Source organism: Rhineura floridana, chromosome 2, assembly GCF_030035675.1.
Source record: "Rhineura floridana isolate rRhiFlo1 chromosome 2, rRhiFlo1.hap2, whole genome shotgun sequence".
Classification (NCBI taxonomy): domain Eukaryota; kingdom Metazoa; phylum Chordata; class Lepidosauria; order Squamata; family Rhineuridae; genus Rhineura; species Rhineura floridana.
In genome coordinates this window covers 234276872-234303313 of record NC_084481.1, presented here as the reverse complement: position 1 = coordinate 234303313, position 26442 = coordinate 234276872, and the positions used below count along the sequence as shown (strand labels likewise).

Here is a 26442-nt window from a genome sequence, read left to right as displayed (position 1 = left end):
CCCAAGGTCACCCAGTGAGTTTCATGGCTGTGTGGGGATTTGAACCCTGGTCTCCCAGGTCATAGTCCAGCACCTTAACCACTACACCACACTGGCTCTCAAACCACACAAACGAAAGCAAAGACCCAACTGGGAGGGGGTGTGTGGGGTGGTGCTGGCCCCGCTCCTAGGCACAGGAGGAGAGGGACGACCTGTGGGTAATTAGTTAATCTGAATTAAGGAGGGTGGCTCAAGGAGAGGCAGAGCTTAGCTGGTGAAAGCCTTGAGGGGCTGGGCTCTACGCTGCAACCTGGCTGCCCTTTCTCATGTCCCACTGTTCAGCGATCCCGGCTTAAGGGGGTGGGGAGATTATTGCAAGAGGAATTAGGGCCAGGTTTCTTCCTTTCTCTCCCCCCCCCCCCAATAAAGCTAACAAGGAACAGCGTATGTTACAGCGGACAGAGGGAAGAATCTGTGTTGGAATGAGACGTTTCTGCAGCCCCGCATCTCCCCTGAGAGCTCAGGACCCAGCCCTAGGAGGGAAGGGGGGATGGATTCCAGGCCTCAGACGAACAGGGGAAGCTGCTTAATGCTGTGTCAGAGTATTGGTCCATCTAGCTCAGTATTGTCTACACTGACTGGCAGCAGCTCTCCAGGGTTTCGGGCAGAGGACATTCCCAGCCCCATCTGGAGATGGCATAGGGGTACCTTCTGCATGCAAAGCGGGTGCTCTGCCAGTGAGCTGCGGAGGAAAGAGCTGGCACTTCTCCCCCTGAAGGGTCTGGTGCTCAGCGGCCTCACCTGCCTGAGCTGGCAGGCAATACCCTTCCCAAAGCGGCTGGCTCTAGCGATGGCAAGAACATGCAAAGGAAAGGCTGCTGCAGGAGTCGATCCCGACTTATGGCGACCCTACGAACAGGGTTTTCATGGTGAGCGGTATTCAGGGCGGGTTTTCCATTGCCTTCCTCTGAGGCTAAGAGGCAGTGACTGGCCCAAGGCCACCCAGTGAGCTTCATGGCTGTGTGGGGATTTGAACCCTGGTCTCCCAGGTCATAGTCCAGCACTCTAACCACTATGCCACACTGGCTGTCCTCTCCACAACTACACAGGCGTAACTCAGTTTCTACAGTCAACAGTATTATGGAAATCAATCACAAAGGTTTAAGCAAAGAAACAGTAAGATGAGGAGGCTTCCCCATCTCTCCCGTCTGAAATGCAAAAATCTTGCGACTGCTTGCATTCGGGTCAATGCCTCTCCCGCTGACTTCCAAGGCTCCCAAATATGCTCTCAAGCCCTCCCACAACCACATTATTCCTGGCTCTATGCCCAGGCCTGGGGCTAACAATGAGTGGGGATGGGAAGAGCAGCAGACAAACAACCAAGTGGATTTAGGAAAGGCTTTTTAAAAAGAAAAAGTCCTGAGGGGAGAGGCAAAGCAGCACCCCTTCCCCGCAATAGAAAGAACGGGCACACAGCTCAGTGGCAGAGAACGCATTTTGCATGCACAGTCCCAGTTTGAGTCCCTGATCTCTCCTGTTGAAAGATCTCTGAGCTGGGAAAGAAAGACCTCTCCAAGAGACCTTTGAGAGTCAGCCCTGGGCTAAATGGATCAAGGCTCTGACTCACCATAAGGAAGCTCTATCCGCTCAACAATGCGGAAAAAGATCTAGAGAGCACTTAATAGGGGCTCTGGAGTTCGGAGGGGGAGGGAGGGAGTCAGAATATGCTGCAAATCGACAATATGGTTTCCAAATCATGTAAGTATTGGTTCCCCTCTATTCAGCACTAGTTAGGCCTCATCTTGAGTACTGCATCCAGTTCTGGATGCCACACTCTAAGAAGGATGCAGACAAACTGGAACAGGTTCAGAGGAGGGCAACAAGGATGATCAGGGGACTGGAAACAAAGCCCTAGGAAGAGAGACTGAAAGAACTGGGCATGTTTAGCCTGGAGAAGACTGAGGGAAGATATGATAGCACTTTTCAAGGACTTGAGAGGTTGTCACACAGAGGAGGGATGGGATCTCTTCTCGATTGCCCCAGAGTGCAGGACACGGAATAATGGGCTCAAGCTGCAGGAAGCCAGATATTAGCTGAACATCAGGAAAAACTTCCTGTTAGAGCCATACAACAATGGAACCAATTACCTAGAGAGGTGGTGAGCTCTCCAGCGCTGAAGGCATTCAAGAGGCAGCTGGACAGCCACCTGTTGGGTATGTTTTAGTTTGGATTCCTGAATTTGAGCAGGGGGTTGGACTTGATGGCCTTATAGGCCCCTTCCAACTTTACTATTCTATGATCTCTATGCAACTTCACCCATTCAATGAAACCCAGACTGAAAGCAAAGCAACCTTCAGCAGAAGCCTGGTAGGCACAATGGCCCTTTCACACAGAGCTGACCTCTGACGGAGGCCATAAATCAGGGCAGTCCAAGTCCAAGAGGACAGAAAATGGCCCCAAAGCTGCAGCTCAAACAGCTCCTTTCTTTCTGCATGGTGGTGACATTATCCAGCATTCCAGGCCTCCAAAACCCCCAAGCATTTCCTGTTTATGCTGCTGAGCAGAATGTGACCTCCAAGGGAGCGGCAGATACGCTCCCTCCCATTGGGCTTTTGGGACTGTCACAAGCCCGGCTTCGTCAGTGCAGGTGACTGTGATGTGTGTGATAACTCGGTCTTCTGGCTTCTCTGCAGCTGTCTTGAATGCCCGAGTCAACTTCGATTACACCTAAACCCACAGCAAAAACCAGAGACAACGCCAGCAGCCCCACATTTCCTGCACGCGCCTTTCCTTATCAGATGCCCGCTCCTGGAAGGCACTGCAAAAGCACACCTGCCCCGACGCAGGCAAGGGCTTTCCAGCTTTGGTCACAGGGACAAGCACAACAGAAAAAGCAAAAAAGAGGGAAGAGGAAAGAAAGGGGAGGAAAGGAGGAGGAAGGCGAAACCTCTTGCTCTATCAAGTGAAAGCCGTCAGGAGCTATAAAAGCATCATCAATATTTACAGCTCAAGAAAAGAATGAAAGATCCTAAGATGAGCCCTGCGTCTGGCTCAGGGCAATGGCCCATCTAGTACAGGGTCATGTTCTCAGAGTGGCCAATCACAGGCCAGAGGAGATGGGGAAACGGAATTCAGATCTGCACAGATTACAGTGTCCCTCTCTCAAAGCCACCTTTGGCATGACCTCGTCACCCTCACCTTCAAACGAAAAGAAATCAAAAGTACACATGAATTGCATTTGTTCATATGTATTCTTTCTTGGCCTCCCCCTTTCCTATCTTCCTTTGGTTGCCTCCCCCATGATCAAAATTTAAAGCGTGAGCTCCTTGTGGGAGGGACCTGGCATTTTCCTCTTAAGAGGAAAAAAAGTGCCGTGTAGACTAATGGTGCTTAATGAGTGATAATGGAAGCAACCGCCCAGAAGTCTGGCCAAAGGAGACCAGGCCTCTGCCTGGAGGGGGGCGGCATTCAGGGGGGAAATATGCCCTAAAAACAACACAGGTTGCGTTGCAAGGCCAAGGGAGACAGAGTGGAGGCCTTTTAAGGCAAAGTTATTTCGGCTCAATAGGCTGTTCCACATTCTGGCATGAGCAACTTGTGGTCCCCGAGGTTCTTTCGCTGCATAACCTGTGGGATGTGGGGAATCCTGGCTTGCGAAAGACACTTTCTGGTCCTTGTGGTTGCAGAGAAACATTGGAATGCAATGCTGCAAAATTCCTTATAGAGTTTTCTTGGTGCCAGACTGTTCTAAGGGATTTAAAATTACTTTGGCATACATCTACCTACCTACCTACCTACCTACCTACCTACCTAGAAAGAAAGAAAGAAAGAAAGAAAGAAAGAAAGAAAGAAAGAAAGAAAGAAAGAAAGAAAGAAAGAAAGAAAGAAAGAAAGAAAGAAAGAAAGAAAGAAAGTAGCCTTCTATATGTTCTGGAATATAGCCCCCATTGGCCATGCTGGAGGGCACCAGGTTGGGGAAGGCTGAGATGGACAGGTATTGCTTCAGAGTTTACTGTGTTAAACGTGGCTGAGGCAAATAATGCAAATGACACTCCTCTCCACACAATTAACCAAGAGGCACAATTCAGTGAAACGTGGCTTGTGCAGCAGAACCTCCCACTAGATTCTGCCCCGGAATCTATCTCATCTCCTCATTCTGCAGCTGCACTGAATGGCATCCCAAACCAATTGGCTCGTGTTGACAGAGGTAACCCTACCCCGAGAGTTATTTCTTAAAATATACGTATGCCCTTGTTGTTCTATTCATCATAAACCACAAGGACCCCAGGTTAGACACAGGAACCAGAGAAGAGCTTGGCTGCTGGATCCGGCTAAAGGGGCCCCATCTAGTCCAGCATCCTGTTCTCAGGGTGGTCAACCTGATGCCCCATTGGGAAGCCCATAAACAGGACCTGAGTGCAACAGCAGGTCTCGCAGTTCCAAACAATAGCAAGGAATGCTCTCTATGGGCCAATTCCCATAAAAGTCCCCACATACCAAGATGTGGCTTGAGTGAAGCTTTAAAAGAAAAAGACCAGGATAGCTCCTTGAAAGTTCGGACTAAAACCTGGAGAGGATTCACTGCCCCACTGACATGGGATCTACCAGCCTCCATTGCCCCCGACCATACAACAGAGTGGGTCTTTGACTGCCCTGTTGCTAGAGCAGCTTGATGGGTCAGCCAACAGCGAGGCCTGTCACTGTTTGTGCTCTCCTCCTAAGCAGGCCAACGGGAGACTCAAGGAAATGGCAAAGGGTCACCGCGTTGTGCTACCAACTGAGTTCAGCAAGAGTGCAGCCCTCCCACCCACATCCCAGCAGGCCAACTGAGGGCTGAACAAGCAACACCAACACTACCCTGGGGATGTCAGTCCTGCAGAACTCAGTCTAATGCCTCAAAAGTGTGGCTTGCCAAGTTGTCCTGCCTCCCTACCCTTTCTTCCCAAACAGGTTGCTATCACAGAGTCATTCATACATTCATTCAGGGCAGGGCCAGTCATACTTACTTGGTGCAACTTCCAACGTCAACAAAAGGATTCCAGTGAGAAGCAAACTGTGCCCCTGCTACCACCTGCAGAGGCAAAAGGAAAAAAACACCACCACAGCCCTCAGTTGAACGATGTCTCAAGAGACAGCCAACACAAAGGGGTGGCACCAAACTCTACTGCAATTGGAGCCCAGGCACAATTCTCCAGCTCTGGGTGAAGTGGAGCACTTCCTGGATTAGACCCAGGCTCTGCCCACCTTCTGGCAGGTTCTGCTTCTGGGCAGGGAAATGCAAGCGAGGCAAGGCCTAGCACAGACTGAGGAATATCACGATGCCAGACCAGGCCTCAACCTCACATGGCCAAAAGCCACAGACAATCAGTTTTGCTTCAAGCTGGGAGCCTTCAAGTATTTATTAGGTTTCTATTTGCTTGCATTAAAACGTATGTCCTGCCTTTTAAAGCCAGAATCAACTCAAGCAGATGAGGCAAGGCCAGTGCACACCCTGAACTCACAGAGATGCCCCAAATGCCTGGAAGCCTCTGGTAGGTGGTGGTGGTGGAACTGATGATGTCATCACAACCCCTTGTGATGTGCTAGATGCCAAAGTGCTTCAGCAACAAACCTTCAAGTGTAGCCCAAATGCAACTGACATTTAATCAAGATCCTCCACTTCACACAGTGCTTTTGGCAAACTGACATTAACGTACTCTGTAATCTGGCAAGACTTTTGGGCATGACAATTTGCAGTTCTGGAAGCCTCCCTAGTATGAACAGCATATTGGACATGGGCCAGAGGGGTTCAAGCGTCAATCCCTCACTTGAAAAAGTAGGAGGAGCAGAACCTCACAGGGTTGTTGTGAAGCTGAGATAATTTAAAACATCAACAAGTTTGCTCATTAAAAATTGGTAAAGAAATGTTATCTAACGAATCATAAACCCCATCCCCGAATGTTGATTTTTCATGCCTCTACTGAAAGTTATTAGGGCACATCAGGGGTAGAAAGATTTCAGGCTGGCTGGATCTACTTTGTTTTTCTACTAGAACCCCAATATTAACCAAATGAAACCAAGTACAACTACAGTTAAAGAACGGGGTGCCTCTAAGGTCTTTCCAAGACTAGGAATTTATTTTCAGCACCAGAAGTTAAATGAGCTCATAGTCCTTTCCCACAGAAGTCCACTCCTGGTTCAATTTTCTTCATTTCAACAGCCTAATATAGGTGGGAAAGAGCTTCTTTGTTGTTGCTATTGCTGAATTGGGAGTCAGAAATCCTTGCAGATCGACTGCAAATCACCCAGAGATCTACCAGTAGATCCCAATCTATGTTCTAGCACAGTGGTTCCCAACCTTTATGAGCACGGGACCCCCTTTATAAGCTGAAAAAAAATCATGACCCCCTCCCCCCAGGGAGGCAGGCTGGCTGCCAGGAAGGAAGGGGGAAAGCAGCCTTTCTTTGCAGGCTTGCTTCTTTTTGCTTCACAAGAAGCCCTCTCCTCTCATTCTAAGCAAGGGTGTTGCCAGCAGCGGCAGTGCAAGGAGATGGGAATCAGTGATAGCAAGCCCCTCTTCTTCCTGGTAGCTCCACCCTCAGCGTCCTTTGGCATCTGCCATGTATTTTATAGGCAGGTGCCTGCCCTTAGTGCGCCTGAAAGACGCTCTGGCGCTTCAGCAAAAGGCCTCCCCTCTCGTTTGGAGCAAGGGGGAGGTGTCATCTGCAGCGCCAGTGGGAAGCAGACAGTGTAGAAGGAGTGAAGACTTTTTTAAAAAATTAATAAATCATTCATTTCTTTACTGTTCACAGCCCCCTCTGGATTACTTCGTGGCCCCCCCTGAGGGTCCCGGCCCCCAGGTTGGGAACCACTGTTCTAGCACATTACATACTACTCAAACCATAAATGGGAGGAACCATCCCACTTATAATTACATCACGGTGTGTGTGTGGGGGGAAGTGGCCAACCCACTTATAAAGCTCTGTTGAAATATGACGTGGTATGTATCTATTAATGAAATAAAATAACAACAAAATCAAACCCATACCACTTCATCCCGTGCTTCTGTCTCTTTCCTTAAAGGTGGCTCAAACTGCAACTTGTCAACTGTAAGACATGAGACATTTATAAACAAAACTTTACTGTCTCCCAAGAGAAGTTAAAAAAATCTTTGACACCATCCCACCAGGGCAAATTATTGAAGCTTACTCATGTAAGCCATTTAAATGAACCCATTAAAAGGTTATGTATATCAGACAGTTAAACAATAAATTTTAACAAGCCTGAAAAGCTAGAGGGCTTGTTTTTGCTTTAAAATGTTCTCTTCTGAAACACTGCTGTCTATGAGGTCTTTGATTCCAAAGTGTCTCCTTGTGTCATAATATACTAAGGGAGCTGTTTGCCTTCAAAAATGGAACCAGCAAGGAGTGTGCCTGCTTAAAGTAATACAAATGGTCAACTGTTTCATCTGGAACCACACGCTTTTAGGACAAATTAGACGTGAAGCAACGTAAAGAGGATTTTAACAGTAGTAGGATCCTCTATCAATTTTCTCTGGAGACTAAAAGAAACCAAAACAATTGAGAGATTACTGTGGTCACTTGACCCAAAGACAGCGAAGATGGATGTTCCTGCTATCTGAAATGTTTTCAGCTGAGATGGTACAATGAATCAATTCTCAATTTGAGGTGAGCAAATGTTCTTCTAGGCTTCATCTGAGGCTTCGTTATGTGCAGGCCATGCCACAGAACATTCCAGAAAGCCCAGAATGCCTGAGGAAGCACTTGACTCCAGTACGAGTCAAGAGATGGAGTTAGCACCTTACTGCATAGCTACTTTCTAAGCATCCCAGAAAGCAGCCTGAGCAGCCAATCTAGAAGGTTCTCTTGGGTCAATAACGAACTTTGTTCTACCCTTCAAGGGAATCACGCGGAATGCTTGTGTTAAGGTTAAATTAGTTGGAAGAAGTTTAGTTTTTAAAGAGAGAAGAAACTCACAATTTATTTCAGATGCCGTCCTCTCTGCTCTAACATTCCGGTTAGTAGAGCGAATGGTGTGGCGAATAATGGGGTGCGGCTGTAGGAGTCAGAAAGGGAGATGTCAGAGGATGGCCTCACCAGTCACTGAAGGGAAATGCAAGACATCACTGCCCTCCCCTGGCTCCCATTCAGTATTCACATGTTTTCCCACCTAGGACTCCTTTCCTGCAAGTTGGTCTGTAAATATATTCAGGGAGCCTGTTATTATTATTATTAAATTTTATTTATACCCCGCCTTTCGGCCAAAGGCCCTCAAGGCGGCTTACAAAGAAAAAGAAACACAGGTATAAAAATACAATATAAAATACAATAAAAATACAATAAAAGCAATACAATTTACAAAAAATAAATTAAATAACAAACAACATTATAATAACAAATAAAATCAAATAACAAATAATTCATACCCTCAGTATTAGGATGTTCATACATTCACTTTTCCCCCCCCCAACAAAGAAATATTTCAAAGTAACACCATTTGAAATGTTCCCCGTGAAAGAGAAACTCAGGCACGAGATCCCAAGTAACTGCAGCTGTAATCCTATACGCATTTTCCTGGGAGCAAGTCCCATGGAACTCAATGGGGCTTACTTCTGAGTAGGTAGATATAGGATTGCACTGTGCATTTGCTCACATTAGGAAGAGAGGAAACTGCCTTCCACCGCGTCACGGCTACTGCCCAATCTCGCTCAGTACTGTATACAGACTGGCAGTGGCTCTCCAGGGTTTCAGGCAGGGGACTCCCTGCCCTACCTGGAGAAGCCATCAGGGATTGAACCTGGGACCACTGAGGTATGGCCCCTCCCCAAATTGTCCTTTGCTATCCTTACCATTCCCTACTATCAAATTTCAGACCATAAGATCCCTGGGACAAGAACCTCGAGGTTGGGCTTTTTGTTGTTAGGATTCTCATCCCCTCACACGGTGAAGCACCAGGCACGTTGATGGCTCATGATTACGATCATGATCAGTAACTGTTACTGAAAACCAGCAGTGCTTATTTCTATGGTATGCAAATCTTCTCAATAATAAAAAAAGAGGAATTCTGATGGATTTTTTGTTTCGCATACTATTTTAGGGATTAAATGTTGCTCACTGTGGGGTTCAAGTGGATAAGAGCTCTGGCAATGTGTAAAAGTGTGTGGTTGTGTCTGTGTGTGCCACTTCCTGTTACAAGAGTGCCCAGTGCTCCACTGATCTTATTTCTCCATATTCTTTCCCCCGCTTTATCTACTTCCAGTTTTGTTCCTTGCTGTTTCCCGTCCCCCCCCCCCTGCAGATCCAGAGCGCATCTCAGATGACTCACTTGCTCCCAAGCAAGAATGTTTCCTGCTACAGCAACCTTACCCTCAACTCCCCTGACATGGGCAAAGGCTAGCACAACATCCAAGGCTGGACTGGGGGATCTGGAAAGGCCCTCAGAAGTTCCTCCGCAGGGTTAACAAACTTCACTGTTTCTCCATGCCTCAATGCTGAATTTGCAGGATACCCAGGATATAACACTGATCCAGATTCAGTTGACATATTTTTGTTGTTTGAAAGGAAACTGTCAAATTACATAGTAAGCTAAAGAAACTACAGCTGTGTGTCACCTGGCGGAGGTAGATGCCTGGCCTATCAGAGGCCTAAACCTAAGTTATCAAGTCAGTTTATCATCACCAAACAGAAATCAGGCAGACAGCTTCAGCGTTCATCCTCTACGCATCAAGGCCCAATGAGGCACGCATTAGGAATCTGTGGTTCTCCTGATGCTGTTGGACTACAGCTCCCATTAGCCCCAGCCAGCATGGCCAATGTTCAGGGATGATTAATGCTGTCGTCCAACATTATTTGGTGGGCCAGAGGTCAGCTGCTGCTGCAGTAAAATGAGACCTGGGTCATACCACTTTAGAATGCCGGGGGGTGGGGTTCATATGACTGGCTGCTCCTCCAAACTTCTAAGCAGTTTATAAAAAATGTTAACTGAAAATACCAGTAAACGCAAACATTAAAACCAGGTTGACATAAAAATGTGTCAAAATAAAAATTAAAACCGGCAACTTAAAAACAATTATACATAATAAAATTTTATGTTGAAATGGCATGTCTGGGTAGGCTTGCCTAACAAAACAAGCTTTTCAGCAGGCACCAAAAACAATGGAGCCTCCCTAACATCAATGGGCAGGGAGTTCCAAAGTATAGGTGCTGCCACACTGAAGGATCGGCTCCTTGCAAACGTGGAACGAGCATTACGTGGCATTTGTAAAAGCAAAAGTTCACAGACCAAAGTAGTCAAGTGAGCACATATGGGATAAGGCGATCCTTCCAGTCAACCATCCTTTATGTACCTATAAAAACACCTTGAATTTGTCCGGGCAATCAATGGCAGCCAGTGTAAGTCTCTGAGCAGAGAGGCATAACATGCTGCTAGGGCCTCACCCCTGTCAGCAACTGTGCTGCCGCATTTTGCACTAACTGCAGTTTCTGAGCCCAGCACAAGAGGAGCCCCCCAACACACACACACACACACACACACACACACACACACACACACACACACGCACGCACAAGAGGAGCCCCCCAACACACACACACACACACACACACACACACACACACACACAAGTTGTAGGTTTACAGTTGTAAAGGGATGTTTGTTCATGGAAGGAGCATTTCTTTGCAGGACTGCCTCTCACCTCAAAATCATCGTCATCTGCTTCAGCGTAATGGGGGTGGTTGTCAGGGTTGTTGACTTTATCCAATAGTTCAACGGCCAGCGATCGAGAAAGACCAGGCTGCCCCACAAAGCTATGCTAATAATAATAATAATAATAATAATAATAATAATAATAATAATAGCTTTGCACATACCATGGACTACGAAAAGACAAATAATTGGGTGTTAGTACAAATAAACCAGAACTATCACTAGAAGCTAAAATGATGACACGGAGGTTATCATACTTTGGACACATCATGAGAAGACCGGATTCACTAGAAAAGACAATAATGCTGGGGAAAACAGCAGGGAGTGGTTCAGTTCAGTTCATTTATTTACTGTTTGGCCGTAGGCCTTAACAGAGAATTCAAACAATAAAGGACGGACTAATGCATACAAATACATTAAAAAGACATTAAAAAGACAGTTAAATTAACCCAAAAATCAACGGTCAACATTAAAAACCTATATATATATATCCAACTTCCACAGGATTAGCTTGGAACTTCGCTCGGAGTTTCATAGATGCAAGAGCAAATAGAGCCACCCGATGTGTGATCCTTGGATCCATATCCGACAAAAGGAAACCGATGGGAGATGCTAACTGCTCTGGGGCCCGTGTCAAAAACTCATCCAAAAATTTGGCCCGGGGGTGATTGTAAAGGGGGCATTTCAACAAGTAGTGGGGAAGATCTTCCACCTCAGGGGCCCCACAAATGCATAATCTCTGGGCCCGGGGAATCCCTTTATACTGGCTGACCAGATACGCAGTAGGCATTGTCTGGAACCTTAAAAAAGTGAAAGCATGTCGCAATTTCACTGATGTCAGTTGGTCCAAGTACTTTGCTCTGCAGTGATCAAGTTTGAAAGAACCATACCACTTACTAAATTTAGAATTTATTATTGCTAGCCTGTCTAACCGGGCGCTGTGATTGAAAATGGCCTCCTTAAGGCAAAACTTATTGGAGGGGTCTACTAGGACAAGATGATCAATGTGGTATAGTTGGCAGATCCTTGTCAACTGTGCAGACCAGAACTTGTCCGATAAGGCTTTTTCAGCACTTATTTTTAAGGTAGGTCTTGAAGAAGTTTGTGTGCCAACCTTCCAATAGTTTAATAGGGCAAGGTGGATCCGGGCTCTAATGGAGGGAAGACCTACCTCTGCGCGTAACATCGCCACTGGGGTGGATGAGGGTAAGAACAAAAGTTTTTTCAAAAATTTGTTCTGGACTATCTCTAACTGATCTAATAATGGGTTCTCCCAGCCCCAAATCGGGGCTCCATATAGTATCATAGCTAATATCTTACTCTGGAATATTTTCAGTGCAGGTGTGGCTAGATTACCCCCTGCCGAGCGGTAGAAATTGAGTAATGATCCGTTGGATCTCAAAGCGGCTAACTTCGTGGACTCAATATGCTTCCTCCATGAGAGGGAGTCAGTGAAATAGACTCCTAAGTATTTAAATGTCCGGCATTGGTCAATCGGCTGGCCATTTATTGACCATTTATGAATGGAGGGCCTCTTGCCAAAGACCATAATCTTGGTCTTCGAGCAGTTTATTTGGAGTTTTTCCGAGTCACAATAAATAGAAAGTCTAGCCAGGGCCCTTCTCAATCCTATGCGGGTGATTGATAAAAGAATCATATCATCCACATAGAGCAGTAACGATACTTTCCTAGAACCCAGGGAAGGAGGGAGAAGATCTAGACCCGAGATAGTCGCGACAATGTCATTTAAATAAAAATTAAATAAGAAGGGGGCTAGTAAACAGCCCTGTTTTACTCCTTTCGAAACTGGGAAGGGATCTGTTAAAGAACCTGAGGTGCCTACTCTGACTCTTGCACAGTTGTTGGAATGCAGTGCCTTTAACAGAAACAGTAAACGTCTGTCAATGTTGGAGTTGGCTAATTTCTCCCATAGCCTTGTTCTATCGATGGAATCGAAAGCAGCAGCTAGATCGACAAAAGCTGCATACAAATGCTTTGTCGGGCCACAAAGTGATTGCCTGACTATAAAGGACAGAGTGGCACAGTGATCTATTGTACAGTGATCTATTGTACTTTGGCCCTTCCTGAACCCTGCTTGTTCTGGATAAATAATTTGGTTGGCCTCTTCCCGTTCCTCTAATTTTAACAGCAAAAATTTAGCATAGAGCTTAGCTCCAATGTCCAGCAAACTAATAGGGGGATAGTTGTTTGGGTCCTGGCACTCTCTCTTTTTATGGATTGGAACAATGATACTCTGATTCCACCCGTCAGGGAACACCCCAGTGTTGTTTATTTGGGTGAAGAGTTTGGCGAGGATTAGTGCCCACCAGTCAGGAAATTTTTTGAAAATTTCTGGGGGCATCATGTCCTCGCCAGGTGCCTTCCCCTGTTTAAGGGAGGAAATAAGTTCCTTAATTTGAGTGGATGTAACTGGGGGCCAATAGGACAATAGTGACTCTTTTCACAAAAGGGAAAGGACTCGGGATACTGGATAAGAATGAGAGTGATGGAGTTGAGCAAAATGGTCAAACCATTGTCTTGCAGGGATCAGGCAAGGGGTTAGAATGAGTCCCCCTGGCAACCAGCTCCCAAAACCTGCTTTCATTTTTGTCCTTAACAGCTTGTGCCAATAGGCGCCAGCCGGTTCTAACAAAGGACTCCTTTTTCTGTTTCAGCATTACCTTATAGTTTGATCTAAGGGAGACTAGTATTTCCCGAGAGTAATTTGTTGGGTCTCTTATTGGTCTCCTGGCAAAATTCATTAGATGTTTCCTGGCCAACTTGCACTCTTTGTCAAACCATGTCTTAGCCCAATATTTAGAAGTCTCTTGTAGGGAGGGCCGAGTTACCCTTGGTCTCAGGGCAGAAATAATAGCTTGATAATGGGACAAGAACTCCCCCCCTCCCTTAATAAAATTTTGTCTGTAGAGTTGAAAGGGGGCACTGGCCAGAAGATGTGCTATAGAAGTGTATACCGCTGGAGACCAGCGGATTCTTTGTTTGGCCAGCAGTAGTCCCGAATCCGGGAACCATTGGGGGGACAGACAAGGGATAGGGATCTTAAGAAACAGTACAAGGGGGAAATGGTCACTTTCGGACCTATTATCTACTTTAAACCCTGCGACCTCTGAGTACAGGGGTGCTGAAATAAAGATGTAATCAATTACACTGGCTCCTCTATTGGTCATGTAGGTAAATGCACCGTTTGATAAATCCACCTCAGAGCTATGGGGACATATCATCTGAAAGAAGTTAAGAAGCTCGATTAACCAACAGCCCTGTTTATTAGATTGAGTATCCAGAGATGTTCTGCCTTCTATATGTGGGAGGGGATAAGGACCTTGGTTAGAGGAGGCCTCTGACAGGGTGCTACTGGATCCCAATCTAGCATTAAGATCACCACAAAGAATTATATGTGCATGGCGGAATTGTCTCCCGAGTTCACTGAAGATATCTGATAATTGGTCCCAGGTGGATTCCATACTGGCTATGGTGGGGGAAAAATAAACGTTGACACATATCAGAGAGCCAAATTGGCTACCTACTATCCTCACCACTTGCATATATTGTGGGCACCCACATGACAGTAGCTCAGAATCCGCCAGGAGATCCACTGAGATGGAGGTACAGAGGCCACCACTAGCACGGCCTTTAGTGTTATGTTTAGTTGCGGGACAATTAAAAGCATGATACCCTTGAAGAAATGGAGTATTCTCAGGGAGCAACCAGGTTTCCTGCAAGCAAATGATCTTATGTTTTTGTAAGTGGGATATCCATTCCGAGTCATGGAATTTATTGTCCCAACCCATGATATTCCAAGATAGGATTGAAAGTAGTCATTTGCAGGAAACACTGATATCATTATCCTTAAAGAGGGCACCACCAGCTGCATTGCTTGCAGGGCTTGTGCTTAGCCCCTCATCCGCCCTCCTGTAGGCTTCAGCTGATTTTGCTGGATTTAGCGTTTTTACCTCGATGGGCATAGGTGGAGGTGATCTCCCCTCCTTTTTGGACCATCCAGGGGGGAGGATTTACCTAGCTCTGCCTCCTCTAAATACCTCATTTTATGCCATGCAGCCATAGGATCGCTAATGAGGAAGGGGGGAGTCTTGCTCCTTTCCAAATTCTTCGTTGCCTGAAGGAGGTGAAGGTGGAATTGGTATGGGTAACTGGGTATGAATGTTCACAAGATGAAACTTCATAAGATCGAGTCTAGATAGAATCACAAGTCTGTCTCTAAATGGAAGAGAGGTAAAGGAGCTTAGCAGAGCCTTTTCGTCCTCATCAAAGGGCTCCAAAGACCATCGAAGCGACTGGTCCATTTCTTGCATAGTCGGAATCGGTGAGAAATTAGGTTCGATTGGAGTAGCTTTGTCCTCTGGGACGATGGAATCCTCAGGGTCCGGGGCTGTTGGGAGCTTAGGTGTTGATTTTTGCTTTCGAGGAGGAGAGATATAGGACATCCGTGGCGGGACCAGTGAGAGGGGAGGTGTTTTATTTTCAAAATAGCGGCGAATGATAACACCTGTTCGTGCTAGCATCTGTTTATAATGCCAAAATTTTTTGGCCGTCTTCTGCGAAGCAAAGGAGACTATTGCCCGTGCATTTGTTCCATTAAAATATAAGTATTCCACTTGGGTTACGTCCTTTAGATGAAGGTAAGTCAGAGAACAGCGTTTTAAGAGCTCCATCAGATGCAGTTTTCGGTCTGTTTGGGGCAAAAAGCCAGGAGGTTTAGGATAGTTATCAAAAACTAGTTTATGTTGAGTCCAACTAGCTGCCATATAGAGGAATTCGATTTGGCTGGCTGGGCAGAAGATAAGATCTCCCTTGATGGGAACCCAGGGCCTAACTTCTGGATATTGGAGTCACCTTCTTGACTTGCTTGAACTCCCCTTGAGGGTCCTTGTTGTGTTGGCGGGGTCATAATGGAGGGGTTCATTTTTGGAAATGCTGCACCAATTTGTGCCAGCACGTTCTTCTTTTTGTCTTCTTCTTTCCCTTTTGCCTGCGATGTAGATATAGATTGGCCCAATAGTGCAAATAGTTTATGGAAGTTCATTTTGTTAACCCTTGGCATTTTTTGATTTTTTAAGTTCTTTGTTTTTTTGGCCTTAGGTAGATTTTTTTTCTTTTTCTTTTTCCTCTTAAGAGCTCCACCTAGAATTGAGGATCGGCCCGAATGCGAAGCTTGTGGAAGATGTACTGTCAGAGGGTCCATTGAAGGGGCCAGAGTATTTTGCTGAGATGAAGCAAGGGGTTTTAGATGAAACTCCACAAGAGTTGTTAGAAGCTGGTTGCATTCGGCCAAAAAGGCTTTTACATGAACTAGCTCTTCAGCCAACTTTGACAAGCTCTCCAATATAGAGGGCTGGCAATCAAAGGGTAGCCCAGCGACTTGCGTGTCACGATGTTGCAAAGCTGATATCTCGTAGATATTAGAGGAGTGCCTCCTGAGGCATTCTGCTGGGCTTCTGAGTTCCACCTCCATGTCTGACTCTAAGATAAGACTATCTCTCTCCAGAGTTTCAACACCAAGGGAGAGTAGTGGGGCCGTTTCCAAGTCCTTTATCTCAGCCAACGCCATTTCCAAAGCCAGGTTAGGAAATAGAGATATGTCCTCTTCCCATTGTATATGATTTTTAGTAGTGACTGACCAGTCATTAGGGGTTGGAATGGAATGCATATATGAGTTTTCCAGTTGGTTGTTTGAACCGACTGGGAAAAACTGGGTGATCTTTGTCTGGTTCCCGGTATCTTTGTTTTCTAAGGAAAAGGGAGGAGGTGGCAGTCTTTTCTTTCTCTGTTTGGATTGTTCGGGTTGTATGCTTTTAAAAGGGGAGCTGGCTTCTAGCGCTCTCCGAGCCTTCCTGGTCAAAACCATAATGATGGTAATTTAAAGTTTGAAAGGCACTTATCCGGTGTTCAACTATACAAACTATACCAGCCAAATATGCCTGGACAGTAAATTACGGACGGGTCTGCCCCACACAGAGTCTTTTAATCTTTTAGTCAGTCCAAAAATACAGATGGGTACGCAAGTCTCCAGTCTAGGCTCGGCATTTTATCTTAGTTGATTGATTGCAGCGCTCCCTTTCTGTAGATAACACTCAAATACACAGACAGAAGGAAGGCTAGCAAGAAGGCTGCGGCTGGGAGGGAGAGATTAAGGCTTGTAGCACTGGCTTTTGCATTAAAAAATTAAAATTGGACAGACGAAGGGAGCGGGTAAAAGAAGTCGACTCACCCCTCACGGAACCAGAACCCCACACCAACAGACGGGAGTAGAAAAAGGGGAAGGCCAAACAAGAGATGGATTGATTCCATAAAGGAAGCCTCAGACCTGAACTTGCAAGATCTGAACAGGGTGGTTCATGACAGATGCTCTTGGAGGTGGCTGATTCATAGGGCTGCCATAAGTCGTAGTCAACTTTAAGGCATGTAACAACAACAATAATTGGAAAATGAGACTACAAGTTCAAGACTTTCAAGGGAAGCTGCCTTAGCCCGGGTCAGTCCACTGTCCCATCTAGCCCCATATCGTCTGTGCCAGTCTTCCCCAATCCGGTGCCCTCCAGTTGTTTTGGACAGCTGCTCCCATCAGCCCCAGCCAGCACGGCCGTGGGAGTTGCAGTCCAAAACATCTGGAGGGCACCAGACTGCTGAAGGCTGGTCTATGTGGCTGGCAATGGCTCTCCAGGGTTTGAGACAGGAGACGTTCCCAGACCTACTTGGAGATGCTGGAAACAGAACCTGGGACTTTCTGCACGCAGCGCAGATTGCTCCACCACTGAACTATGGCCCTTCCCGCTAACTGCACATTTAAACAGGGAGTCTCTTTCCAGCCCTTAGAATTCTCCCCAGGCTTCACCATGAGCTTTTATGGCTGGCTAGAACACGCCTGGTTATTCTTTTGATCTTGGCAAAAAATGTGGCTCCTCTTACGTTTTAATAACGGAACAAAAGCAATTACATGAAAATTACATGGGCTCCTGCTGGGAGGAAGGGCGGGATATAAATCAAATAATAAATCCATAAAAGCAAAGGTTTCTAAGACACTCTGAAGAGGCAAGATGTTTTTGAAGCTTGCATTTTATAATTTAAACAGAAAAGTGGTTTGCCTCTTCAGCAGTGCAAACTTGCTACAGTGACAACCCCCAAGTAAAGGATTCTCTTCCCACGTCTGCAGAAATCAGGGGAGTTCCACTGAGGTTGCCTTCGAGGCTTCCCCCCATGTGGATTACTGCCACAAAAAAAAACAGATGCAAGACGTTACGCTTTAAATCAAAAGACTTTCAGGAATTTTCTCAATGTGGCAACTGTAAGGCAAGAAGACGTGGCAATCCATACAAAGGACACACCAGCGGACTAGTGATCTTCAAAGCAACAAAAGTTTTAAGAAGTGCTGGTCTAGGATAATGCGCCATAGTTTAGCATTCCATCCAAATGAGACCAAATCCCAATTGTTCATTCTTCTGGCAGCCTCTGCACTAGAAATCGGTTTTGGAATCAGTAACTTTTTGGGATTCCCAGTTTTGTGTCTTTTTCTTTTTTTAAAAAAAGCCCTTGGACACTTAAAAACATGATTCATCCAATAGGAAAGGGAATTATTTTTGCATAGTCTTAACACAAAGGCATTTTTTGTATAAACAGAGGCTTTTTACATGCCTGAAAACTTTTCAATATTCATCATGCTTTACAGCATTTTTTTTAAGTATTCAGGGCCTCTTGGGTGCTCCCCAGAAGCCTGAACATTTATTCCATTAATAGTGATGAGATTTTAATCTTAAACGTTTTAAAGAAAAAGAAACATACTTACTGTAAGAAGTCTTTCCGCTGTTGGCCTCTTCTTTGGATTTTTTGTAAGTGCTACTTTAACAAAATTGTGGAATGTTGATGACCTTAAAAAAAAAGCAAAAGTGCCATTTTTATCATATGTGATGGGACTGCACAATGATTAAGAGAGATTCTGATTCTGTAGTATTAAAATATTTTTATTGTTACGAATAACCTATTCAAAGTAAGAAAATGAAAACTATACATTACACAATATAAATTACACAAAATAAGCATCTATGCAAAGGATAATCAATAACATTCAACAAAAATGTTAAGCATCCTTAAGCAGCTTTCAACATAAACAGCAGCTGATCAGATTACTCCTGCATCCTGTACCTTCTCATTCTTTTAAATGCACCTTTCCCCAAGCTGGTGTCCTCCAGATGTCTTGGACTACAACTCCCATCAATCCCAATGGTTGGCCACGCTGGCTGGGGCTGACAGAAGTCCAAAACTTCTGGAGGACACCAGGTTCAGAAAGGCTGGTGTAATGCGTGAAGAGACACTATTTCTGGATAAAGTGATAATTTTGTTGCCTTTCCTCTTTTACTCTCACCCAGGATGTGCTAGAATGCGAAACAATTCAGATTTGGTACCCAATTTTCCATTAATTTGCTTATTTGCTATCGTTGCGGATCAGACTTTTATGTACTGATTTTCTGTGGCTATTTTCAGAAACAGATTTTTAAAAAAGAAAATCAGTGTCTAAGATATAGGTATCAATATCAATATTTTATTGATATTAATATCGATATTTTTATCAATATTTCCTTCAATTTATCAACATTTCCTTTCAAAATTTTGATATTAATATCAGTATTTTTTCTGAGCAAGAAAAAAACATCAATAAATGCAGCTGCTAGTGGACAAAGAATGAACCGAATCAACACCAGCCTGTTAGGTCGATGGACATAGTTTAATCCGTTAATAGGATTAGAATTGGATGCATGCATAACTGGTAGCCTTTTTAATTTCAGTTATTACAGTTGCCAGTAATTGTAAATTTTAGGACAAGTCCAAACAGTATGGAATATATCAGCTCTATGAAAGTCATATTTCAAAATTTCTAGGTGTTTATACATCGTTACAAAACATTTTAACTCTATCTGAGTCTGAATCCTAGCAAGATGGAGGCACTGTGGGTTGGTGGTTCCCGAGTTCGGATAATTGGTCAGTTGCCTGCTTTGGATGGGGTCGTACTCCCTCTGAAAGAGCAGGTCCATAGCCTGGGGGTGCTCCTGGATCCATCTTTGTCGCTAGAGGCCCTGGTGACCTCAGTGGCTAGGAGTGCCTTTTACCAGCTTCAGCTGGTGAGATAGCTGCGGCTGTTTCTGGACCAGGATAGCCTGACCACTGTTGTCCATGCACTGGTAACCTCCAGGCTGGATTACTGTAATGCGCTCTACATGGGGCTGCCCTTGTGGTTGGTCCGGAAGCTGCAGCTGGTGCAAAATGCGGAGGCGAGACTGCTCACTGGGGCAGGGTATTGCCAACATGTCACCCCGCTGCTGAAAGAATTGCACTGGCTGATGATTTGCTACCAGGCCAAATTCAAGGTTCTAGTTTTGGTATACAAAGCCCTATACAGCTCAGGACCAGGGTACCTGAAAGACCATCTTACCCCTTACATACCCAGTCGATCACTGTGCTCTGCAGGTGAGGGCCTCCTGCAGATACCATCTTATCAGGAGGTTCGTTCTGCACAATATAGGAAATGGACCTTTAGTGTGGCGGCACCTACCCTGTGGAATTCCCTCCCCTTGAATATTAGGCAGGCGTCATCTCTGCTATCTTTTCAGCGCCTTTTGAAGACTTTCCTCTTTCAACAAGCCTTTTAGGTTGAGACCTATCCCAGTCTGTCTGTGTTAGAGTTGCTTGTTAATATGTTTTTTTTAACAATGTTTTTAACCCTTTTTTAAAAGCTTTTTAAAAAAATGTTTTTAATGTTGTTTTGTTTTAGTGTATTTTAAGGCCTGTTTTTATGATGTTTTAAAGTGTTTTTAGCGCTTCTGTTTGCCGCCCTGGGCTCCTGCTGGGAGGAAGGGCAGGATATAAATCAAATAATTAATAAATAAATCTATGTAAAGTCAGACACTTTTATTTGATAAAAGTTGGCAGACACACTTTGGAACGTGGGACGTTTTGAAATGAAATAGATGCCAGATTCAGGTCAAATCAGCTAACTTGGCTAAGTCTCAAACTGACATCACTGTGCTAAAGTCAAGTAGCCAGCAGATGGAGCAACTATGGATCCAACTATGAAATATTAGACTACCAATAAAACAGTTCACATTCTTAAGATAAAGAAGAAATGGGCCAAGGATTTATCGAGGGAATAGAAAAGCAGCCCTATTAATGTGAACTTTCCTTTATGGTTCATTTGTGATTCACTAGAAAAGACAACAATGCTGGGAAAAACAGAAGGTAGTAGAAAAAGAGAAAGGCCAAACAAGAGATGGATAGATTCCATAAAGGAAGCCCCAGACCTGAACTTATAAGATCTGGTTTATAACAGATGCTATTGGAGGTCGCTGATTCATAGGGCCGCCATACGTAGCAATCGAACTGAAGGCATATACCACACACACGGTTCATTTGAACACACGAAATTGATTTATCAGATTACTAGTCCTAGAATTGTCTGCTCTGGCAGCACTTCAACAGGGCTGGGTGTCTTCCCCAGCTCTCTCACCAGACTTCCTTTAACTGGAGGTGCTGAACGGACTTGCATGTCAAGTATGTGCTCTGCCTCTGAATACCCGTTGCTGAGAATCACAAGTGGAGAGAGGGCTGCTGTTGCACTCAGGTCCTGCTGGAGGGGTTTTCCTTTGGCCACTGTCAGGACAGGATGCTGGACCAGACGGAAAAGCTGCCTGATCCACCTGCAAGGGTCTTCTTATGTTTTGGTGTCAAAAGGAAGACAGAGGTGTATAAGCTGGACAGCCATCTGTCGGGAATGCTTTGATTTGGATTCCTGCATTGAGCAGGGGGTTGGACTTGATGGCCTTATAAGCCCCACCAAACTCTACTATTCTATGATTCTATAAGATTAAGCATGGTGTGGATACAGAGGAATTTCTCTCCCTAGAATCCAGGGCCATCCAATGAAGTTGAAGATTGGAAGATTCAAGACAGACAAAAGAAGTCCTCCTTCACATCACACATCTGCAGCCACAAGATGGAATGATGGTCACCAACTTGGATGGCTTTAAAAGAGGATTAGACAAATGCATGGAGGATAAGGCTATGAATGGCTACTAGCCACAATGGGCTATGTACTACACTACCTCCACTGCTGGAGGCAGCATGCCTCTCAATGCCAGCTGCTGGGAATCACAAGTGGAGTGCTACTGTGCTCAGGTCCTGCTTGTGGACTTCCCAGAAGAGGCATCTGGCCGGTCACTGTGAGGACAGGATGCTGGATGACGACGGTCTTTTGGTCTGATCCAGCTCACAGCTCTTCTCATGTTCTTATGGGCCCTCCTTCCATCAACAGTGGACCTTGCATTGTATTTTTTAAGTACAATATTAAGAAAAAATGTTCAACTTCACCTCACCATTACCACCAATTGTTGGGATTCTTTTTAAAAAAAAAAAAAACTTCTCTTTTTCCAAAAAGGGGACAGGAAGAAAAGAAGGGCGGTGCAACTATTATGCAAATGGTAAAAACATCTGTAGCAAAAGAATGTGGTTTGACTATCTGGGTGCTGGAAAACTTGGCTAACACTGAGATCACAACTGAACTGCAGTCTATTACAAAAAAGCACACCCGGAGCGAGGGAAGAGCAACGTAACGCAGCATAGCACAACCCTGGGACTCACACACGTGGTGGGGAGGAGAATAAAACACGGAACAAAGTAACCCCCCAAAGAGAAGGGTAATTGACCTTCAGATATTGTTTTGGTCCTTATTCTATACAAATCTTAAAATGAGAGTGGGGAGAGGGGGAGAGAGGCCTGCTCAGAAGCAGAAAGTTCTGGCCTAAAAATATTTTCCTTCTACTTAATTGCTGTTCCAGCCATGCATCATTGGAGGAAAGCAAGAGGTCAGTTAAAAACGTTTGGTATACTTGTCTATTGCACTGGCCCTATCAGACGTAAAGCAAAGGTGAGAATGCCCATTCTGACGGGACATGTGCATGCATCCTAAAAGAACTGAACGGCAGAGCAAGACAGACGACGTCTGAAACGTTCCAGTGAAGAGGCTCTTGGTTAAAGCAGGCGTGGGGAACCTTTGGTCCTTCAGACGTTGCTGAGCTGCAACTCCCACCAGCCCCAGCAAGCACAGCCAGGGATGATGGGAGTTGCAGTCCGGCACCATCTGGAGGGCCAAAGGTTTCCTACACCTGGGTTGAAGAGAAAGGCAAGCATCAAAGGAGCAGACTGCCCAATGATTAGGGCAGAGAGAGCTCAGTCTGAAGGGCTGCCAGTCAGAGATCAGCCGGTCAATTGCCTTTCTGCCTTCCCACCGCATCCTTGAGACCACGGTTGGTTCTGGCTCTCCTCACGGGTCAAATCAACCCCCAAGGGCTTGGTACGGAGCAAGACAAGACCACGCATCGAAGACACCCTGCAAAAGAAAGACATTCTCAAGACTTACCATTTTGTTTTTTCCTTTAGCTTTGGAGGTTGAAAGTTGCTTTTGGACATTAGGAAGAGGGCTCTGAAATACAAGGAAGCCATGCCATGCTGTTTATTAGAATACAAGAAAAAGGGTGTATGTGAAAAGGGAACCACAAGGAAAAAAGATACAGACCAGGGTAAAGTGGTGCCCTCCAGATTTTTCTGGACTGCAGCTTTCATTTGTGGACTACAGATCCCATCAGCCCCAGCTAGCATGACCAATGGTCAAAGATGATGGAAGCTGTAGTCCAAAAAAATAATAATTCTGGAGGGCACCAGGCTGGCCACCCCTGACAGCGTAAGTTATTCCGAGTGTGGAATCGATTGCTTCGCCAGGTTTTGTTCATTTATTTATTTATGAGCTGCCTTTGGGGGCAAAGTACACCCAAGGAAGGCTACAACCCGTAAAACACACAGTATCAACAAGTATCTAAAAACGGAGAGATTAAAAGAGTTTTTTGGTAAAAGAGACTGATGTGTTATGATTTTGTTTTCTCTGACGATATTTTAGTATCAATAATAAAATACATAAAAATAAAACCTAAAAATAAACAGCAGCAGTGTTAACCATCAATTAAATAACAGTTAAAAAAAACACAGGCCAGTCAAATCAAATTAAAGAAAGCAAATATTATTATAACATCTTTCAGAAAGTACTCTGGTTCAAGGTGGTGGACTCCACCAGCCAAATGCTGGGCAGCCACCCGTTATATCTTTTGATGATATTGATGTCACTAATAAAGATTTAAGCAGAGGCTGGGTGGCAGGGGTTGGAATAGATGACCTCTGAGGTCCCTTCCAACTCTAGGATTCCAGCTTTCCCTTTAATCCTAGCCCACTGCCTAAGCCCTTGCAGAGTTAAAGAGAGTGGGGAGAGGAGTCGCGTCTGTCATAAGAACATAAGAACATAAGAAGAGCTTGCTGGATCAGGCCAGTGGCCCATCTAGTCCAGCATCCTGTTCTCACAGTGGCCAACCAGGTGCCTGGGGGAAGCCCGCAAGCAGGACCCGAGTGTCCACAGACCTCATGGGGTGAAGCTCAAACATGGGCGGCTGCAGTTCTCCGAGCTCGATGGCCGTTATGCCCACAGCCCAGATGTCACACAGCTGGTTGTAGCCGCCATTCTTTTCTACAGCTGCAACTTCCGGGGCCATCCTGGGGGGGGGGGGGGAGAGAGACCAAAAAATGCCATTAGACAGCAGGAATAGCCAAGACCTTCCATGCCACCCATCAGTACTTTTGAGCGTGATCTGGACTATTAAACGACAACAAGCCTTGCTCTACTTTAACCCTTCTCAGCCCAAGGGCCACATTCTCTCACGGGCAAGCTCCCAGTGGTGGGCAGTGGTAGGCAGATAAAGCTGGTGGGACCCTTTCCTTTGTACTGCAGAGGTTACATTCCAGCTGTGAGGAAGTCGGCGGTTCCTACACACTCACCCCCACACGCAAACACACCCCGTCATGGTTCAAGCCAGACAAAAGTCACTTTAAGGCTGGCCAGCGAGGGGGTGCAGCCTGGGGAAGAGGGTTGGACAGAGGAACCTGGAGGGCCACATTCGGCCCCTGGGACTGAAGGTTCCTCACCCCTCTTGTGCCCATCAAGCTGAAGGCAGCCCAACAGCCCTATATTCTGCCCTGGTTCCGTAGACTTGATCTGCAGATGCCAAAAGCAGGATGCTCATTGCAGGGGATGTGCAGAAGGTAGATCAGGATCTCTTGCCAGGTCATTTGGAGCAGAAGACAGAAGATTTCTGACCTCCAGCTGTTTAAAAATACGTACCGAGTCAGACCACTGGACTGTCTACCTCACTACTGTCTACACAGACTGGCAGCAACTCTCCAGGGCTTCAGGCAGGAGCTTTTCCCAGCCCTACCCGGAGATGCCGTCGGGGATTGACCTTGAGACTTTCTGCATTCAACGCTCTGCCACTGTGCTCTGGTCCTTCCCCTTAAATCGCAGTATACGTCTGCCTCTCTTTCTAATCCATTATTCTGGGGGAAAACAACGCAGATCCCATAAGCTTAATATCCGTCCATCCCTGGTTTGTTAAGGTCCTGGTGAGTCAGCTGGAAGTTACCCAGACCTGTTGTTGTTATGTGCCTCCAAGTCAACTACAACTTATGGCGACCCTATGAATCAGGGACCTCCAAAAGCATCTGTTATAAACCACCCTGTTCAGATCTTGGAAGTTCAGGTCTGTGGCTTCCTTTATGAGATCAATCCATCTCTTGTTTGGCCTTCCTCTTTTTCTACTCCCTGCTGTTTTTCCCAGCATTATTATTTTTTCTACCCAGACCTGAACCCACTTTATATTTGATTGAGCTGTCACTGCTTCCAATAAGGACTGTGGGGACTGTGTAGTTCTCAGACAGCACTAAGGCTGCTGACACAGGGCACTGCTTCTCAGAACAATTCTTTGAGGGAAGACTTGACAAGAAACCCAATTCAAATATGCCTGGTACATGCATCATCAATCTGGGTGCATCCAAGCACAAGATGAGAAGTGATCAGCATTTCTGGAATTGAGGGCCCACTTGCAAACTTTTCCAATTCAAACTTTGTTATCATAAGGACTAGAAGGTTGCATTTTTTAAAAGAAAAACAGAGTTCTTAGAACTCCTTTAAAAAAGGAGACAAAGCTGTATAAAACAGCCCACATTCTTCCAGTTGCTCATCTGTACTACCTTCACCTTTATCATAAGGACCATTCAGAGGGTGCTTTGTGTGCCTACACAGCAGCTGCCTACTCACACAAAAAGTGCAATAGGTTAGTCAGGAATTCCAGGTTGTCCGCCGCGGCAAAATATACACCTTCCAGATTGTGGAAGTTGTTGCAGCGGAGAATTTTGAGTTTCTGGCTCACGTGTTTCCCTGCCCAGGCGTGTAGCAGGGCATACCAGTTGTTACCAGTTGCTTACCGGGCCCAATTCAAGGTGTTGGTGCTGACCTTTAAAACCCTATACGGTTTCGGCCCAGTCTATCTGAAGGAGCGCCTACAGAATCACCAGTTATGCCTCCTGACAAGATCAGCCTCACAAGACCTTCTCTCGGTCCCACCGGTTAAAGCAGCCAGGCTGGTGCGGACCAGAGAGAGGGCCTTCTCGGTCGTGGCCCCCACCCTCTGGAATGCCCTTCCGTTTGATCTCCGACATGCTCCCTCCCTGACGGGTTTTCGCCAAGCCTTAAAAACCTGGCTATTCAGGCGGGCCTATGGGATTGGGGAGGATTCATTTTATAAGGTTTTAAATAGAAATTGGTTTTAAATGGATTATGATTGTGTTTGCTTGTATTTTATT

General features: G+C 45.6%; 1 protein-coding gene across 1 annotated transcript in view; it reads right to left on the bottom strand.

The window, feature by feature from the left end:
- The window catches only part of MAP4K5 (mitogen-activated protein kinase kinase kinase kinase 5), a 122687-nt gene that overhangs the window by 28683 nt on the left and 67562 nt on the right, over nt 1-26442 (bottom strand). The window contains exons 10-16 of the mRNA XM_061612583.1: nt 24169-24300; nt 23123-23185; nt 18503-18584; nt 10673-10789; nt 7956-8034; nt 7007-7065; nt 4986-5050 (exon numbers count right to left, since the gene is read on the bottom strand). Coding sequence (XP_061468567.1) covers nt 4986-5050; nt 7007-7065; nt 7956-8034; nt 10673-10789; nt 18503-18584; nt 23123-23185; nt 24169-24300 — 597 coding nt within the window. The remainder of the gene's footprint in view (nt 1-4985; nt 5051-7006; nt 7066-7955; nt 8035-10672; nt 10790-18502; nt 18585-23122; nt 23186-24168; nt 24301-26442) is intronic.